The 19,369-nt window shown below is 49.7% G+C and overlaps 1 protein-coding gene across 1 annotated transcript in view; it reads right to left on the bottom strand.

Annotated features, from left to right (window-relative positions):
- Positions 1-2,528: 2,528 nt before the first annotated feature.
- Positions 2,529-19,369, bottom strand: part of ATRN (attractin) — a 466,134-nt gene continuing 449,293 nt past the window's right edge. The window contains exons 26-27 of the mRNA XM_060247418.1: positions 12,575-12,689; positions 2,529-3,318 (exon numbers count right to left, since the gene is read on the bottom strand). Of these exons, the coding sequence (XP_060103401.1) occupies positions 3,194-3,318; positions 12,575-12,689 (240 nt within the window). The 3' untranslated portion in view covers positions 2,529-3,193. The remainder of the gene's footprint in view (positions 3,319-12,574; positions 12,690-19,369) is intronic.

Raw genomic sequence — 19,369 nt, 5'->3', positions numbered from 1 at the left:
GGGGTGGTGAAGCACCTCCCAGGCCGACCCCTCCCCCGCCGATCAGCTGATTGGCGGGGAAAACAGCAGCAGCAGCGCCGGCAAATGACCTGCTGAAAAAGCGGTGCTGCCCTTGCCTCCTCCCCAGTTCCTTCCTGGGCACGGGAAGGAAGTGGGGAGGAGGCAACGGCAGTGCCGCTCTTTCAGTGGGTGACTGGTGCTGCTGCCGCTGTTTCCCCACCCATCAGTTGCAAAGGGGGGGTGTCGGTCTGGGAGGCGCTCCACCGCCCCTTTCCGGGCCTTAAACTTGTGAGAACAGGGAGGAAGAGGCACTGCGGGGGGATGGTGGGGAGGGGAGGCTGAATTCGGTGCCCCCACCCCCGAGGGCGTGGTGGGCGGGCCGGCCCTGGGGCCAAAAAGATTGGGGCCCACAGCTGTAGAGCCACATCCCATCTGAGAAAGCAATACAGACTCTGATGGACCGAGGGTCTCCTTTGGGATAAAGCAGTTTCATGCGCGTGCTTCAGCTTTGGAGAGGGGCCACGGCTCAGAGGCAGAGGGTCTGCGTCTGCTTGGCCGGCTAAAGGTCCCAGATCCAATCCCCGGCATCCCCAGTTAAAAAGAACTAGGAGGTAGGAGACGTGAAGGACCTCTGCCTGAGACCCTGGAGAGCCACTGCTGGTCAAAGTAGACAAGACTGAGCTTGATGGACCGAGGGTCTGGTTCAGGATATGGAAGCATCATACGTGGGAGAGAAGGGAACGCCAAACTGGTTTTTGCGGGGTGGCGACAGCCTCATGCCAGGTGTCACGTTGACTCGCCTGTGGGCACTGCGACTGCCACGATCCAGCAGAGAGCTTTAGCGAGGCGGTACGGCATCACGGAGAGCTGGCAAAGAAAGGAAGTGTCGCCGCTGCTGCCGGGACCAGGCAACCCTTCGCGGAGACCACGAGCCCAGCTGCATGCAATCTTTTCTACGACAAAGGGGGCAGGGGGGCCCACTCGGGCCCTCGGCCACGTGGCGGGGGGCTGTGTCCCCCATCTGCCAAGCGATGGGCAGATCCTCTGCATGCTGAGCATCGCTGAAGCAAAAAAGAAAAAGAAGAAGCAAACTGGCTATTCCCGCCCTGGGCTCCGTTCTGGAAGCTCTCCTGCTCTCTTCCGAAAACCCGCCGGGGCGGATGATTTGCAGAAGACGCCTGCTAGGTGTGAAGAGCAAGTGAAACCTGAGTTATAGCACCTTTTGACGCCTGTCAGTTCTGCAACGCCAGCTCAATTTGGAGCGACAGCCTGCAAAATAGCAAGCCGGCGACGTTTCCCCACCCCCACCCCCTTCCGTTTCTCGAGGCCCCTTGCTTCAATCACTGCCGGCTAATAAAAAAAACTCCATATTTCTGCCGCTCTCCATCGGAAAAAGCCCAACGGGCAGAACAAGGCGAGGGCTGAGCGCAGACAAGTGGGCGAGGCTTATGATACTGGGCGAGAGCAGGGACCCCGGAAGGGACGGCGTGAGTGGCATTTGGAAGCGGCTCCCTCCGCCACGGTGCCTCCCCCCCCAGCAACCTGGCCGCCTCACGGGGGAGGGGTCCCGAATCTTTTCAGCCTGTGGGCCCCCCTGAGGTTCTAACACAGTGTGTCACGCGCAGCTGGCGCCCAGAGAATGGCCACTGCGGGTCCCTTTCCGTCCCTCAGTAGAGATTCTTGAGCCACGGTTGGTAGCTGCTCCCGTTGCAATGCATTTAAAAAAGCTGCACGGTCAATCAAACCTCCAGTGGCCAATCAGGAGTCTTGCTAGGCAGGACCCCTGCCTGACCCTGCCCGCTTTTCTAAAAACACTCAGCAGGCACTATGGCATTCGCTGCCAATGGCGGGGCAAGGCCGAGGCTGTCTGACACAATAGGCAAGGCAAAGTTCCAGTGCCGCCCACCCCCCCTTCAACTCACACACCGAGAACATCACCGAGTCACATGAGGGACACCCAATTTGACGCCCCCGGAAGACCAGCGCTCTAGGCGATTGCCTAGTTTGCCTAGCAACAGGGCTGGCCCTGGTCACTGGGCTGGGAACCCCCACATTAGGGCAGTGAACACACATTAACTGCAGGCATGGGATAAACACGGAAAAGGAGTTATTCCGGGAAGCCCTTCTGCCTTACCGCAGCTTCAGGCTTTGATCCTCAAGGGAGGACAAAAGACAAAAAAAGAGGAACAGTAACGGAGCGGGCTGATACGACCTACAACCAAACGGCAGCTCCGAATCGTTGCTGTCCCCGCCGCCGCCTCCCTGCCCCAGGTTCACACTTTCACATCCTACGCCACTTGACAGGCATGGCAAAAAAAGGGGCCATCGATCACCCAGGGTAAAGAGAAGGCCATCCAAAGGCCCTCAGAGAAGAGGCAGCCTGCCCCAGTTCCCTTGCTCTCTAGTTCTATTTAAAAACTTGGCCCCCTAAAGCAGGCTCCTACCGTTCAGTTCAACACAGAACCTGCTAACCCTTCCTTCCGGGAAACGAACTTGCAGGGGAAGCGAGGGGCCGGTAGCCAATCATACCCGGTTCCCTTCTGACTTTAATACAGTCCGACGGCTGAAAACAATGCTACGGGGGAGGGGGGGGGAGAAAGAAAAAAAGAACCTCGACCTGCTAAATGAATTGTGTTTGGAGGAGAGCGCAACAGAAACGTACGAAATAAATAGAATTTTTTACAACCGTCCTGGGTTCCTGGAGGAAATTGAGTCCGCTTCTTTAAATCCAGGGGGGCTTATCCGGCGAGGGCAGAAAATTATCCGTAAGTGCTGCAACTTTTTTTTTTTTTTTTAGCGCGACCCGAACAGAAAATATTTAAGTACCACAAATCGCTTCCCGTGTATAAAAAGCCGGGAGTATGTCGTCTCTGCTTGGCTCGTTCCCCGTTAGCAATGGCCTTTGGAGGTGGGGACGGATGCTGCGGGACTTGCAAACGACCTCTCGCCAGGAAACGGAGAATGAACGGATAAAACGCGGAACTGTGGAGAGAAAGGGTTCGGCAGCCCTGCGTCGGAGAAGATCCCAACCGAAGCCAACTGACGACCCCCTGAGGAAGGGCCGGACGCTCCCGGAAGTGCTGCCCAGGCGCGCTGAGGTGTGCCTCTGGCCTTACGCAAAGTCTCTGCCCTGCTCCTCCCAGGAAATCCCTTATGTTTAAAACCCTAAAGAGGCAGTCCCAATGTCCGTGCATCAAATACAGGTGCCGGGCTGGGCTGGAGGCTGCTGTTTCCGATTTCGTACCGCTCCTGATTTCTCTTTGTAGACGATTGGCATCTGTTGGGAAATGTCCACCAAAGCGCTGGCCACTGCGAGACCTGGACGGAGAGAGAGAGAGGGGTGGGGGACAGAGAGTTACAAAAAAATGCGAAGGAGGAGGGGTTCTGGCCCACCCTTTGCGTGAATTATGGGGCAGGGTGGAGGGAGAAGAATTCTGAACAGAGACCTTCCATGAAGACAGTTTCAGGGGCGTAGCTAAGTTGGTCTTGGCTGTTCGGCAAAAGCCACAAACCCCTGATGTAGCCAATCCTCCAAGAGCTTCCAGGGCTCTTCTTACGGGGCCTACTGTAACCTCTTGGAGGACTGGCTACATCAGAGGAGTGTGGCCTAATAATAATAATAAGAAGAAGAAGATATTGGATTTATATCCCGCCCTCCACTCCGAAGAGTCTCAGAGCGGCTCACAATCTCCTTTACCTTCCTCCCCCACAACAGACACCCTGTGAGGTGGGTGGGGCTGGAGAGGGATCTCACAGCAGCTGCCCTTTCAAGGACAACCTCTGCCAGAGTTATGGCTGACCCAAGGCCATGCTAGTAGGTGCAAGTGGAGGAGTGGGGAATCAAACCTGGTTCTCCCAGATAAGAGTCCGCACACTTAACCACTACACCAAACCGGCTAGCAAAGGAGCTCCTGCTACAAAACGAGCCCACTTTCTAAAAACACTTGGTGAGCACCAGAAAAGATGCTGGTGGGTGCCACGGCGCTCCCAGGCTGGAGACCCGTTCTTTACAAAAAAAAAAGGCTCTTTTTCGTAAGCTCTCGGAGGGTTGGCTACAACAGGGGTGTGTGGCCTAATATGCAAAAGAGCTCCTGCTAGAATTCCACCCCTGACCATAAGTCTTGGATGAGAAACCACCAAGAAAGGCTCTGCAGACGAAGGCGACGGCGAACACCTCTGCTTCTCACTTGCCTTGAAAGCCCCTTGCTGGGGCTCCCAAAAGTCAGATGCAACTTGACGGCAACCACACGTCTTGCTGTAAGTCGATGACATGCTGACACACACATCGGAAAATGCTTGCAATTCATGGGTCAGCACAGTTACCATGCGACAGGACCCAGGGTTTGCTTTGTATGAGATAATATCACTTGCTCAGGGTTAAAATATATATTGCTTGTTTTCCAGACGCGTCTCTAAAAACTATGTCATGATATTCTAGCATTGGAGAAAGTGCAGAAAAGGGCAACTAGAAGGATTCAAGGGTTGGAACACTTTCCCCTACGAAGAAAGGTTGAAACGCTCGGGGCTCTTTAGCTTGGAGAAACGTCGACTGCGGGGTGACATGATGGAGGTTTACAAGATAATGCATGGGATGGAGAAAGTAGAGAAAGAAGTCCTTTTCTCCCTTTCTCACAATGCAAGAACTCGTGGGCATTCGATGAAATTGCTGAGCAGTCGGGTTAAAACGGATAAAAGGAAGTACTTCTTCACCCAAAGGGTGATTAACATGTGGAATTCACTGCCACAGGAGGTGGTGGCGGCCACAAGCATAGCCAGCTTTAAGAGGGGATTGGATAAAAATATGGAGCAGAGGTCCATCAGTGGGTATTAGCCACAGTATGTGTGTGTGTGTGTGTGTGTATTGGCCACTGTGTGATACAAAGTGTTGGACAGGGTTGGCCATTGGCCTGATCCAACATGGCTTCTCTTATGTTCTTATGTGATACAGAGTGTTGGACTAGATGGGCCATTGGCCTGATCCAACATGGCTTCTCTTATGTTCTTATGTGAAACAGAGTGTTGGACTGGATAAGCCATTGGCCTGATTCAACATGGCTTCTCTTATGTTTGTATGTGATACAGAGTGTTGGACAGGATGGGTCATTAGCCTGATCCAACAGGGCTTCTCTTATGTTCTTATGTGACACAGAGTGTTGGACTGGATAAGCCATTGGCCTGATCCAACATGGCTTCTCTTATATTTGTATGTGATACAGAGTTTTGGACTATATGGGCCATTGGCCTGATCCAACAGGGCTTCTCTTATGTTCTTATGTGACAGAGTATAGGACTGGATGGGTCATTAGCCTGATCCAACAGGGCTTCTCTTATGTTCTTATGTATTACTGACCACTGAAGAAAGTCTAAGAGGCCAAGGCCAAAATGCATTCTTTCTTATGTTGGTCATTTGGCATTTACTATCAAGTTTGTATGAAAGATTTAGAAGAGCTTATCTGAAAGTGATTCTCGATGACTTTTATTGTAGCCAGATGTTCGGGCCCTATGTTTTTTAACCTCATTATTGTGTTTGTGTGCGCGCTGTAAAACAAATATATCCCTTTCGATACAAATGGTATTTGCAGCAGCTCAACCTTGGAGGTGTTCTCCATCCAAGTCGCATCAGCTCATTGGGCAGATGGCTAAACCCTGGCTGCTTCTCAGCTCAACGACTGGGTACAACTGGATTTGCTGTATAGGGTTTTACAAGCTTCACGGCCACGTTGAGAATGAAAGCAAATACCCGCAGTGCATGTCAAGTCCTTTAGGAGAGAGGAAGCACAGAAATGTACAAAATAGGTCAACGGCTCTTGTTAAAACTACTGCTGCAGAGAGGAAGGTGAATCCAACACCTGTAAAACATTACAGGATTTGGGTCCAGGGTACCTGAAGGGTCTAGAGTGCTGACCCTACTGGTGGACCTCCTGATGGAGCCTGGCTTTTTTTTTTTTTGGCCACTTTGTGACACGGAGTGTTGGACTGGATGAGCCATTGGCCAGATCTAACATAACTTCTCTTATGTTCTTAAGAGCAAAGGTCTGTGAGTGGCTATTCGTCACTAGGCATAGATGGAACACTCTGTCTGGGGCAGTGATGCTCTGTATTCTTGGTGCTTTGAGGGGGCAACAGTGGGAGGGCTTCTAGTGTCCTGACCCCATTGATGGACCTCCTGATGGCACCTGGGTTAATTTTTGGCTACTGTGTGACACAGAGTGTTGGACTGGATGGGCCACTGGCCTGATTCAACATGGCTTCTCTTATGTTCTTATGTGACACAGAGTGTTGGACTGGATGGGCCACTGGCCTGATCCAACAGGGCTTCTCTTATGTTCTTATGTGACGCAGAGTGTTGGACTGGATGGGCCATCGGCCTGATCCAACAGGGCTTCTCACGTTCTTAAGTCCGGATGTCCATAAGAGGCTATTAGCCACAAAGTATAGATGGAACTCTTTATCTCAGGCAGTGATGCTCTGTATTCTCGGTGCTTGGGTGGCCACAGTGGGAGGACTTCTGGCCCCACCGGTGGGCCTCCTGACAGCACCTTGGTTTTGGCCACTGTGTGACACAGAGTGTTGGACTGGATGGGCCACTGGCCTGATCCAACAGGGCTTCTCTTATGTTCTTATGTGACACAGAGTGATGGACTGGATGGACCACCGGCCTGATCCAACAGGGCTTCTCTCATGTTCTTATGTGACACAGAGTGATGGACTTGATGGGCCATTGGCCTGATCCAACAGGGCTTCTCTTATGTTCTTATGTGACACAGAGTGTTGGACTGGATGGGCCACTGGCCTGATCCAACATGGCTTCTCTTATGTTCTTATGTGACACAGAGTGTTGGACTGGAAGGGCCACTGGCCTGATCCAACATGGCTTCTCTTATGTTCTTATGTGACACAGAGTGTTGGACTGGATGGGCCACTGGCCTGATCCAACATGGCTTCTCTTGTGTTCTTATGTTCCTAAGAAGCATTTATTCTCCTGGCCCGTTTGGCCAGGGATCTTCGAGGATTCCCGCCCCCCCCATCTTCTGAGTGTGGAGCAAGGGTCAATGGGAGTGGGGGGAACAGGGGGTTGTGCATTCCCTGCATTGTGCAGAGAGAGGGTTGGACTATATGACCCTGGAGGTCTCTTCCAACTCTACGATTCTCCATTTACCTGCCTGCGTTCTGCGGTCAGTGGAAGAGGCCTCACTGCAGGGATCGAACAGTAGCTAAAACTGGGAGTCCCCTAACCTTTCTGGGCCTGCGAGCACTTTTGGAATTCTAACACGGGGTGGTAGGCGCGACCGCAAAACGTACGGCACTGGGGTTATGCATAACTCCTTTCCAGGCAGGAGCCCCTATTTAACAGCATGCCCTTGTGCAATGAAAATATCATCTTGAAAATATTTTCTTGCGTGCGCGCAGCTTACCTTCAGTCGCACAGTGAACGCTTTGTGCTCGGGCGGTGGCTGCTGCCGAAGCAACGTTTTTTCCCAAGGTCTGCACCGCTAATCGGATGGCCAATCAGAAGCAGGGCTGGGCAAAAGCCCTGTCTGGCCCACCCACTTTCTACAGTGCTTGGAGGCTACCAGAAACAGTGTAGGCAGGTGCCATGTTGGGGACCCCAGGATAAAAGAGAGGCCTTGTCTACTGGGAGCTCTGGCACAGGCCTGCCCGGCAGCTGCCTCCGCTCCTTGGAACCTTCCTCCCACCTCCACATGCGATCCCCCACCCCTGCACGCCTCCCCACACAAGGGACATGCTGTTCCTTTTTTAAAATTTCAAAAGGCTTTTTAAAAATTTCCTGGCCACACCTCAGCCGCATTTGGCTCATGGCTTTATGCACGCTGTGTGTCATTAAGTCACTTCTGACTGGACGCCGACCCTGTGAATGGATGGCCTCCGAAACATCCTATCCTTAATGGCCTTGCTCAAGGTGGGCTCTCCTTCCTTGGGAGGCTTTCAAACAGAGGCTGAATGGCCCTCTGACAGCAATGCAGATCCCTCTGCATTTAGGGGGAGGGATTTGTGAAGTTCCTGCATTGTGCAGAGGGTTGGACTAGATGACCCTGGAGGTCCCTTCCAACTCTAGGATTCTATTAGGAAGAAATTCCTGACCGTTAGAGCGGTTCCTCAGTGAAACAGGCTTCCTCCTCGGGAGGTGGTGGGCTCTCCTTCCTTGGAGGTTTTTCAACAGAGGCTAGATGGCCCTCTGACAGCAATGAAGATCCTGTGAATTTAGGGGGAGGGGTTTGTGAGTTTCCTGCATTGTGCAGGGGGTCGGACTCGATGATCCTGGAGGTCCCTTCCAACTCTAGGATTCTATTAGGAAGAAATTCCTGTCCGTTAGAGCAATTCCTCAGTGGAACAGGCTTCCTCCTTGGGAGGTAGTGGGCTTTCCTTCCTTGGGGGCTTTCAAACAGAGGCTGAATGGCCATCTGACAGATCCCTCTGCATTTAGGGGGAGGGATTTGTGAAGTTCCTGCATTGTGCAGAGGGTTGGACTAGATGGCCCTGGAAGTCCCTTCCAATTCTAGGATTCTAAGTCTCGCAACTGGAGAGTCGTGGCTTCCTTTATTGAGTCAACCCGACTCAGGTTGGGTCTTCCTCTGTTTCCTCCTGCCTTTGGCTTTTCCTAGCATGGCTGTCTTTTCCAGTGACTCGCAGTGTTCCTTCTAAGCAGAGTTAGTAGGAGCTAAGCGCAGAGTTTTTTAAGCCTCCGACTCGCACATTTTTGTCTCAGCTCAGGAAAAATGGCCCCAGAGCCAAAGTAATTGATGCGGTGGCTCACAACTTCAACGCCGGTAGCTCACAAAGTAGAATTTTTGCTCACAAGACTCCACAGCTTAGACACAGGGGTAGGGAACGTTGGCTTTCCAGATTTTTTTTTTTTGCCTACAACTCCCATCAGCTCCAGCCAGCATGGCCAATGGCTGGGGCTGATGGGAGTTGTGGGCAAGAAAAAAAATCTGGAAAGCCAACGTTCCCTACCCCTGGCTTAGAGGGAGCAGTGCTTATAGGTTATTAGAAAAATCTCGGGCCTGTCGGAAAAAGCTAAATTCGAATTCCCTTGAACTTGTACGTGGTGTGCCACGAGGGGCGGTTCTCTCCCCGATGTTTAGCATCTCCATGCGCCCCCTTGCCCAGGTGTTTGGTCTGGGATGTCATCAGGATCCAGGTGACCACCCAGCTCTATCTGCTGATGGGCAGCCAGTCCGACTCCTCCCCAGAAGATCTGAACAAGGAATTACAAACTGTGGCAGGGTGGCTCAGGCTGAGTAGATTGAATCTGACGAAGACAGAGGTCCTGTATCCAAGCCGTGGCAGTCCGGAAGCAGACGTCTCACTACCGACCTTTGATGAAGCGCCACTTAGGGAGAGTCAGTTTGGTGTAGTGGTTAAGTGTGCAGACTCTTATCTGGGAGAACCGGGTTCGATTCCCCACTCCTCCACTTGCACCTGCTAGCATGGCCTTGGGTCAGCCATAGCTCTGACAGAGGTTGTCCTTAAAAGGGCAGCTTCTGTGAGAGCCCTCTCCAGCCCCACCCACCTCACAGGGTGTTTGTTGTGGGTGAGGAAGGTAAAGGAGATTGTGAGCCGCTCTGAGACTCTTCGGGGTAGAGGGCGGGATATAAATCCAATATCTTCATCTACCTCACATGGTGTCTGTTGTGGGGGAGGAAGGGAAAGGAGATTGTGAGCCGCTCTGAGACTCTTCGGAGTGGAGGGCGGGATATAAATCCAGTATCTTCATCTACCTCACAGGGTGTCTGTTGTGGGGGAGGAAGGGAAAGGAGATTGTGAGCCGCTCTGAGACTCTTCGGAGTGGAGGGCGGGATATAAATCCAGTATCTTCATCTACCTCACAGGGTGTCTGTTGTGGGGGAGGAAGGGAAAGGAGATTGTGAGCCGCTCTGAGACTCTTCGGAGTGGAGTGCGGGATATAAATCCAATATCATCTTCTTCTTCTGTTGGCACCCATGGTTAAAAGCTTAGGGGTGCTCCTGGACTCTTCTTCAACAATGGAGGCCCGGGAAGCAGCCACTGCCAAATCAGCCTTTTATCATCTTCGACTGATATGGCAGTTGGTCCCCTACCTCAAACGCGACAACAGTGATTCACACTACGGTCTCCTCGAGACTGGATTACTGCAATGCCCTCTACATGGGGCTGCCCTTGTCTCAGACCCGGAAGCTTCAACTAGTGCAGAATGCTGGAGCCAGGCTGTTAATGGGCCTTCCCTTGCGGGAGCACATTCAACCTGTACTGAAAGTGCTGCAATGGTTGCCCATCGCATACCGGATCAGTTTCAAGGTGTTGTTTTTTACCTTTAAAGCCCTATATGGCCAGGGACCTGCATACCTTAGGGACCTCCTTTCCCCACATGTTCCCCGGAGAGCACTTCAGTTAGGGTCACGAAGCCTACTCTCAATCCCCGGCCTTAAAGAGGCCAGGCTCCTGACAATTAGAGCAGGGCCTTTTCTATTGCAGCCCCAAGCTGGTGGAATGAGCTCACTGAGGAGCTAAGGGCCCTGTGAGAGCTCACACAGTTCCACAGGCCTGTAAAACGGAGCTCTTCAACCAGGCATTGGGCAATTAAGAGCACAGGCTGCAACAGACCCCAAAACAACTGGGCCGCCTTGAACACAAACCTAAGATCGATCTTTCCATAAGAATATCCGGCTGGAATAACAAATGGAAATTTAAAGATCACTATAGCACCTGAAACAGTTTTATGGGTTTTTTTGTATCTTCTATATTTTAAATGTGGTTTTATGTTCTATCCAGGGCTTTTTTCGTAGAAAAAGCCCAGCAGGAACTCATTTGCATATTAGACCACACTAACTGACATCACCACTGTTTCACAAGGGGCTTTTTTGTAGAAACAGCCCAGCAGGAAATAGTTTGCATATCAAACCACATCCTCCCCTGAAGCAAAGCCAGCCGGAACTGTGTTCCTGCTCAAAAAAAGCCATCCATCATCCATTCATCATCTATCTATCCATCATCTACCTATCCGTCTATCTGTCTGTCTGTCTGTCCATCGGTCCATCCATCGGTCCATCCATCCATCCATCCGTCTGTCGATGGATCTGTCGATCAGTCCGTCTATCTATCTATCTATCTGTCTGTCAATGGATCTGTTGATCAGTCCGTCTGTCTGTCTGTCTATCTATCATCTGTCTGTCTGTCTGTCGACGGATCTGTCGATCAGTCCGTCTATCTATCTATCTATCTATCTGTCTGTCTGTCTGTCTGTCGATGGATCTGTCGATCAGTCCGTCTATCTATCTATCTATCTATCTATCTATCTATCTATCTATCTATCTATCTATCTATCTATCTATCTATCTATCTATCTATCTATCTATCTATCTATCTATCTATCTATCTATCTATCTATCTCTGTGTTTTATACGTACATTTGATCTAAGGACTGTAATATCGATAAACTAAACTACCCGGGTTATTGTTTCCTGCTTGCTGTAAGCTGCCTTGAGCATTTTTTTTTAAATGGAAAGGTGATACCCAAAATGAATAAATATGCCAAATGAATGAATAGCCAGAAGGTACGAAGGTGTCAACAACCATGGGATGGGAAGACTCCTGTATGCATAGATATTATTTCACTCAGTCATTGCAGCACAGGGGCCCCCAACTCTTTTCTGCAGGCACCTCTGGAACTAAGACACAGCATGGTAGATGCAGTCACAAAAATGGCTGCCAAAGGAGGCGGAGCCTGTCGCAAAAGGCCACCACAGATTACTTTCAGGCACACAGATCCTTGTGGAGTGCCAAAGCAACACTATTATTTTTTAAAAACAAAAACTGCACAGCCGCTCAAACTTTCAGAGGCCAACCAGAAGCCTGCTGGGCAAAAGCCGCGCCTACTTTTCTAGAAACACCTGGTGACCACCAGAAAAGGAGTCGGTGGGCGCCGTGGCACTCCCAGGCACCACGCTGGGGACTCCTGCTCAAGCAATTCCCGTGCACGTAATAAAGTATCGTGTGAGTACGTGTCTCACCCACATAAGGAAATGCTGAACTAGAAATTTGGGAAAGCCAGAGGTCTGTGCTTGACTCAATTAATGAAATGTGACTGTATCACTTGTTGCAGTCCCTCCAGTACACATGCGCCTGACGAAGCAAACAGGGAAACGGTTACTTAACAGTGTACTGTTGCTCAGGTGCATCTCAAGGGGACTTTTGAACTTTCTTTGGATTTCTGGAACTCTACGGAGCCGTCAGAATTGATACAGATCATCATCCAAGAGAGCGACACAGAACGGAGTTGGTGCTCCTTACGTATTGCTTATTGGTTGCTTTGGTGTTTAAGCGGGTCAGCATGTGGAAATAAATGCGCGAATTGTTTTTCTACAAGTTCTAAAAAGTTTCCTGCAGCAAGTTTCTGGGCTGTGTGCCTTTGTGACTTCAGGCGAACTAGAAATTACAAAAAGGCAAGGAGAAAAGACGATGGAGTCTCATCGCTCAAGACTCTGCTGGCATTACGAACGAGCGGGAGGAACTAACAAGCGGGAAGTACAATCTCACCTGAAAAATTGTCAACAGGAGGGTAACGGGTCCTTACCTGATTGCCCCGGTGGGGGAATCCCTCCCAGGCTTCGCGGCAGCCTGACGAAGACAGAGAGGACGGCTGCTTTGTTGCCAAAGCAGGGCTCCAAGGCGATCGGCTTGGGCACCGTCTGCAGCAGAGAGAAGAAGCCGGGAGAAGAGAGTTATTTACGCCATGAACTTAAGAACATAAGAGAAGCCATGTGGGGTCAGGCCAGTGGCCCATCCAGTCCAACACTCTGTGTCACATAAGAACATAAGAGAAGCCATGTTGGATCAGACCAGTGGCCCATCCAGTCCAACACTCTGTGTCACATAAGAACATAAGAGAAACCCTGTTGGATCAGGCCAATGGCCCATCCAGTCCAACTCTCTGTTTCACATAAGAACGTAAGAGAAGCTATGTGGGGTAAGGTCAATGGCCCATCCACTCCAACACTCTGTGTCACATAAGAACATAAGAGAAGCCGTGTTGGATTAGGCCAATGGCCCATCCAGTCCAACACTCTGTGTCACATAAGAACATAAGAGAAGCCACGTTGGATCAGGCCAATGGCCCATCCAGTCCAACACTCTGAGTCAAATAAGAACATAGGAGAAGCCGTGTTGGATTAAGCCAATGGCCCATCCAGTCCAACACTCTGTGTCACATAAGAACATAAGAGAAGCCACGTTGGATCAGGCCAATGGCCCACCCAGTCCAACACTCTGTGTCACATAATAACATAAGAGAAGCCACTTTGGATCAGGCCAATGGTCCATCCAGTCCAACACTCTGCCACATAAGAACATGAGAGAAGCCACGTTGGATCATGCCAATGGCCCATCCAGTCCAATACTCTGTGTCTCATAAGAACGCAAGAGAAGCCACTTTGGATCAGGCCAATGGCCCATCCAGTCCAACACTCTGTGTCACATAAGAACATGAGAGAAGCCACGTTGGATTAGGCCAATGGCTCATCCAGTCCAACACTCTGTGTCACATAAGACCATAAGAGAAGCCACTTTGGATCAGGCCAATGGCCCATCCAATCCAACACTCTGTGTCACATATGAACATAAGAGAACCCATGTTGGATCAGGCCAGTGGCCCATCCAGTCCAACACTCTGTGTCACACAGTGGCCAATATATGTATATATACACACACACACACATATACATAAATACATGCACACACACACACATATATACACGCACACACACACACAAAAATATACATAAATACATATACACATATAAACACACACACACACACACACATATATATATAGACACACATACACACACACACTGTGGCTAATAGCCACTGATGGACCTCTGCTCCATATTTTTATCCAATCCCCTCTTGAAGCTGGCTATGCTTGTGGCCGCCACCACCTCCTGTGGCAGTGAATTCCACATGTTAATCACCCTTTGGGTGAAGAAGGACTTCCTTTTATCCGTTCTAACCTGACTGCTCAGCAATTTCATTGAATGCCCACGAGTTCTTGTATTGTGAGAAAGGGAGAAAAGGACTTCTTTCTCTACTTTCTCCATCCCATGCATAATCTTGGAAACCTCTCTCATGTCACCCCGCAGCCGACGTTTCTCCAAGCTAAAGAGCCCCAAGCGTTTCAGCCTTTCTTCATAGGGAAAGTGTTCCAACCCTTGAATCATTCTAGTTGCCCTTTTCTGGACTTTTTCCAATGCTATAATATCCTTTTTGAGGTGCGGTGACCAGAACTGCACACAGTATTCCAAATGAGACCGCACCATCGATTTACACAGGGGCATTATGATCCTGGCTGACTTGTTTTCAATTCCCTTCCTAATCATTCCCAGCATGCTTGTTCCACCGGATCTAGCCTGCCAGCTGCAAACAGCAAGCAAACAACTCCCGCCACAAACGGTACCACTGAAAGCAACATCAACAACAACAGATATGCTTCAATCCTTATATAATTTAAACCAGCGTATGCAACGCCATCATCCCTCCCCCTCCAAAGAATTTACAACTGCAATTCGTTACAAACCAATCGCTTCCACAGTTTCCAATAGAGGGATCTGCAGTGTTCAAACAATTCCTCCCTTCAATAAATGAAGTTCATAATACATACAGTCCATGAGAAATTCTGAATTTTCTTTCAGAAATTAGAAATTTCTTTCCGAAAGTGGGAAGGAGCTGGAAATCCTTACAGCCGTCATAAGATGTCCCCTCGTAGGCTCTGCTCACGACCTGAGTTCGAGCCCCGGCGGAAGCTGGGTTTTCAGGTAGGCGGCTCAAGGTGGACTCAGCCTTCCATCCTTCCGAGGTCGGTCAAAGGAGTCCCCAGCTTGCTGGGGGGGAAGCGTAGAGGACTGGGGAAGGCAATGGCAGAACACCCTGTAAAAAGTCTGCCGTGAAAATGTTGTGAGAGCAACGTCACCCCAGAGTCGGAAACGAGACTGCTGCTTGCACAGGGGACCTTTCCTTTTCCTTTCCTAGATTTCAAGATGTTTCAATACTGGTCTTCTTCAGTTATCAGGCTGTCAAACTGGAACCCGATTTCAATGACTTCTAACACGGACTCAAGGCTCGTAGCTTAACAGTATAATAAAGAGGGTCTCCTGATAACGGAAGAAGACCGGTATTGAAACGTCTTGAAATCTAGAGGGGACGTCTTTATGAAGGCTGTAAAGATTTCCTGGTCCTTCCTACCTGAAAGAAATTCAGAATTTTTTCATGGACTGTATCATGAACTTCATTTACTGAAGGAAGGAATTGTTTGAAGGACCTCAAAAAAGGATATTATTAATTCCTCTACTGCAAACTGTGAAAGCAATTGGTTTCTAATGAATTGTAATTGTCAATTCTTTGGCGGGGAGGTATGACGACATTGTATACACTGGTTTAAATTATATTATTATACAATTATTGTTATTATTATTGTTACTGTTATTGTTGTAGTTGTTTTCAGTGGTACTGTTTATAGCAGTATTTGTTTGCTTTCATTCCTGCTGAAGCCCCTTCTCCCATGGTAGTTGTGACGAAACGTTTGTCTGATGGGCGTGTGCAAGAGGGCCTTTTTAGTGGCAGCCCCGCAATTATGGAACAACCTCCCCCAGAGGTGTGCCTGGCCTCATCGTGTCCAGTTTCCAGGAGGCAGTTGAAGACAGCTTTGTTTAGGACCGCATGTGCCTGGTTTCTTTTTTTATTTATTGGCGGTCCTAATTGAGATTTTAACTTGTGCTCCTTTATGTGGTTTTTTCTTCTCATTTTAGTTACGTTCTAAGCTGCCTTGACTTCCATAAAGGCAGCTAATTAACATTTTATTCCTCCCCCAAGAACCAAATATTTTTTTTTATCAAAGCTTAATACCCGAAACAGTCATAAAGTAGGCGAAACTTGAATAGCGCAATTTGCAGAAAATTTAAGATACATTCACGTCAAGGCGCTGAAAAATAAGAGATTACGACACAAAACCTCGTAACATCAAGAAGAGAATCACAAAGAGATTAGGGACGTGCAAATAAAGCGACTGTGAGAAACTATAAAAATGACGAAGACATCAAATAACCGCGATAAATAAATAAAACTAGTGAACCAACCCAAGCCACTAAAGCAACAACACTCAGGAGTGGGGGTCATGAGCAGCGTTCCCTCTAAGCTGAGTTAGTGTGAGCTAGCTCACAGATTTTTAGCCTCCAGTTCACACATTTTTGTGTTAGCTCACGAAGGTTGACCCAAGAGCACCCTAATTAATGCAGTAGCTCACAACTTTAATGCCAGTAGCTCATGAAGTAGAATTTTTGCTCACAAGACTCTGCAGCTTAGAGGGAACAATGGTCATGAGTGAAAGAGGAAGTATAAGACAGTAAAGCATTTAGAAGCGCAGCTGGAAGTGATAGCTCTGATTGGATGGAAGAAGGTTGTGTTCTGACATAAAGTCCAATGTAGGGGTCCACGTGGAAACAAATTTGTTGTATGACTTGTCGGAGCAGGAATGAGCATGACCCCCAATCATCAAAAACTTATGAGGAGGAGAAGATGATGATATTGGATTTATATCCCACCCTCCACTCCGAATCTCAGAGGCTCACAATCTCCAATATCTTCTTCCCCCACAACAGACACCCTGTGAAGTGGGTGGGGCTGAAAGAGCTCTCCCAGAAGCTGCCCTTTCAAGGACAGAGTCTCAGAGCGGCCTACAATCTCCTTTCCCTTCCTCCCCCCCAACAGGCACCCTGTGAGGGGGGTGGGGCTGAGAGAGCTCTCCCAGAAGCTGCCCTTTCAAGGACAGAGTCTCAGAACGGCCTGCAATCTCCTTTTCCTTCCTCCCCCCCAACAGATACCCTGTGAGGTGGGTGCGGCTGAGAGGGCTCTCCCAGAAGCTGCCCTTCCAAGGACAGAGTCTGAGAGCAGCCTACAATCTCCTTTCCCTTCCTCCCCCACAACAGACACCCTGTGAGGTAAGTGGGGATGAGAGAGCTCTTTCAGAAGCTGCCCTTTCAAGGACAACTCTGCAAGAGCTCTGGCCATTCCAGCAGCTGCAGGCGGAGGAGTGGGGAATCAAACCCGGTTCTCCCAGGTTAGAGTCCGTGCACTTAACCCCTACACTACATGAACTGATCCCAGTTTTTACTAATTAACGTTTTAAATAAATAAACCCACAAGCTTCCAGGACTAGTCTGACGGGCCAAAATGGACGAAGGGTGAACTGAATGGGGCTCCTTCAATAGAATCATTGTCCTTTTAAAATGTTAAGCAAAGGAACTCGAGAGCGTCACGCCTTCTTGCTCTTCCCAACGTTTCATAAGGCCTGAGAAACCTTTCTGGGAAGTAGGAAACATGGGCAATAAGCATCACAGATGTAACATCTCTGTTCATGGAGGCTCCCATGACGGCTATCATGGCTGACACGCATTGACAGTTCCATCTAGGAATGTGCCTAATCCTATCCTTAAAAGCCACTGAGCAACTGGTTCTGTCAACATCTTGTAGCATCACATTCTTTTCAGGTCACTTGCGAAGCTGCCGCTGCTGCAAAGAGGAGGAGAAAGAGATGGGATTTATACCCCACTCTTCACACGCGGCGCAGAGCGTTAAAGCTGCAGTACTGCAGTCCTAAGCTCTGCTCACGACCTGAGTTCGATCCCCGGCGGAAGCTGGGTTTTCAGGTAGCCTTCCATCCTTCCGAGGTCGGTCAAATGAGTGCCCAGCTTGCTGGGGGGAAAGTGTAGATGACTGGGGAGGGCAGTGGCAAACCACCTCGTAAAAAAAGTCTGCTGTGAAAACGTTGTGAGAGTGACGTCACCCCCGAGTCGGAAACGACTGGTGCTTGCACACGGGACCTTTCCTTTCCTTTCCTTAAGAGCATCCCCACAGTGTGGTTTAAGTGCATGGACTCTTATCTGGGAGAACCGGGTTTGATTCCCCACTCCTCCTCTTGCAGCTGCTGGAATGGTCTTGGGTCAGCCAGAGCACTCTTATCTGAAAGAACCGGGTTCGATTCCCCGCTCCTCCACTTGCAGCTGCTGGAATGGCCTTGGGTCAGCCAGAGCTCTCGTGGAGCTGTCCTTGAAAGGGCAGCTGCTGTCACAGCTCTCTCAGCCCCACCTACCTCACAGGGTGTCTCTTATGGGGGGGAGAAGGTAAAGGAGATTGTGACCACTCTGAGACTCGGAGTAAAGGGCGGGATATAAATCTAATATCATACCATCATCATCATCAGACTATTGGGGGTGGGGGTTGGATTGATTATTGTACAAAAGTCCTGCTGTTCTGTATTCCTGTGGGAAAATATCACAAAATCCCCCTGAGAAACTCTCAAGTCTGACGAATATGCAGAGTGGTCAGCTGCAGTACTGCGGTCCAAGCTCTGCTCACAACCTGAGTCCAATCCCGACAGAAGCTGGGTTCAGGTAGCTGGCCCGAGGTTGACTCAGCCTTCCATCTTTCCGAGGTCGGTCAAAGGAGTCCCCACTTGCTGGGGGGAAAGCGTAGATGACTGGGGAAGGCAGTGGCAAACCACCTCATAAAAAAAGCCTGCCGTGAAAACGTTGTGAGAGCGACGTCACCCCTGAGTCGGAAACGACTGGTGCTTGCACAGGGGACCTTTCCTCCTTTTCCCCTTCACTCATAAAGAGCCTCGTGGTGCAGAGTGGCAAAGCTGCAGTACTGCAGTCCTAAACTCTGCTCAGGAGATAGAGGAGATTGTAAGCCGCTCTGAGACTCTGATTCTCAGAGGAGGGTGGGGTATAAATCTGTGGTCTTCTTCCTCCTCTGTGGCCACAGGGGCATGATAAAGATTTCCATCTGTCTGCTTTATACGTTTTGGTTATTTCCCTATTTTTTTTTTGTGTGTGGGGGGGGAATATTAGAACGTTTGTCAAACCTTAAAACTTCAGCAAAATAATCCCAGAGAGTTTGAACAATGGAGCCCAGCACCGAGTATTTGAGGAGGAGTGGTAAGAAAGAAAGACCTTACAATAAAATTTACTGGAGCTCTGCTCTTGGGAGCTCCAGCCCAAAATGAGGCCAGTTCACAGAGTGCGGCTGGCTCTGTGAATGCTGTCTGGGCTAAAAAGAAACCCAACCCACTGCTGTATGACCTCGCCTCTCTATCCCTACCAAAGCTCCCTCTGAGCTGCAGAGTCTTGTGAGCGAAAATTCTACTTTGTGAGCCACTGGCATTAAAGTTGTGAGCTCCTGGCATTAAAGGGGGGAGTGACTGCATCGATTCTTGTGCTCCGGGGCCATCCTTCCTGAGCTAAGACAAAAATGTTGTGAGCTGGAGGCTAAAATTCTGTGAGCTAGCTCACGCTAACTCAGCTTACACGGATTCCTATTG

This window comes from Heteronotia binoei, chromosome 9, assembly GCF_032191835.1.
Source record: "Heteronotia binoei isolate CCM8104 ecotype False Entrance Well chromosome 9, APGP_CSIRO_Hbin_v1, whole genome shotgun sequence".
NCBI lineage: Eukaryota > Metazoa > Chordata > Lepidosauria > Squamata > Gekkonidae > Heteronotia > Heteronotia binoei.
This window is presented reverse-complemented; position numbering and strand designations above follow the sequence as displayed.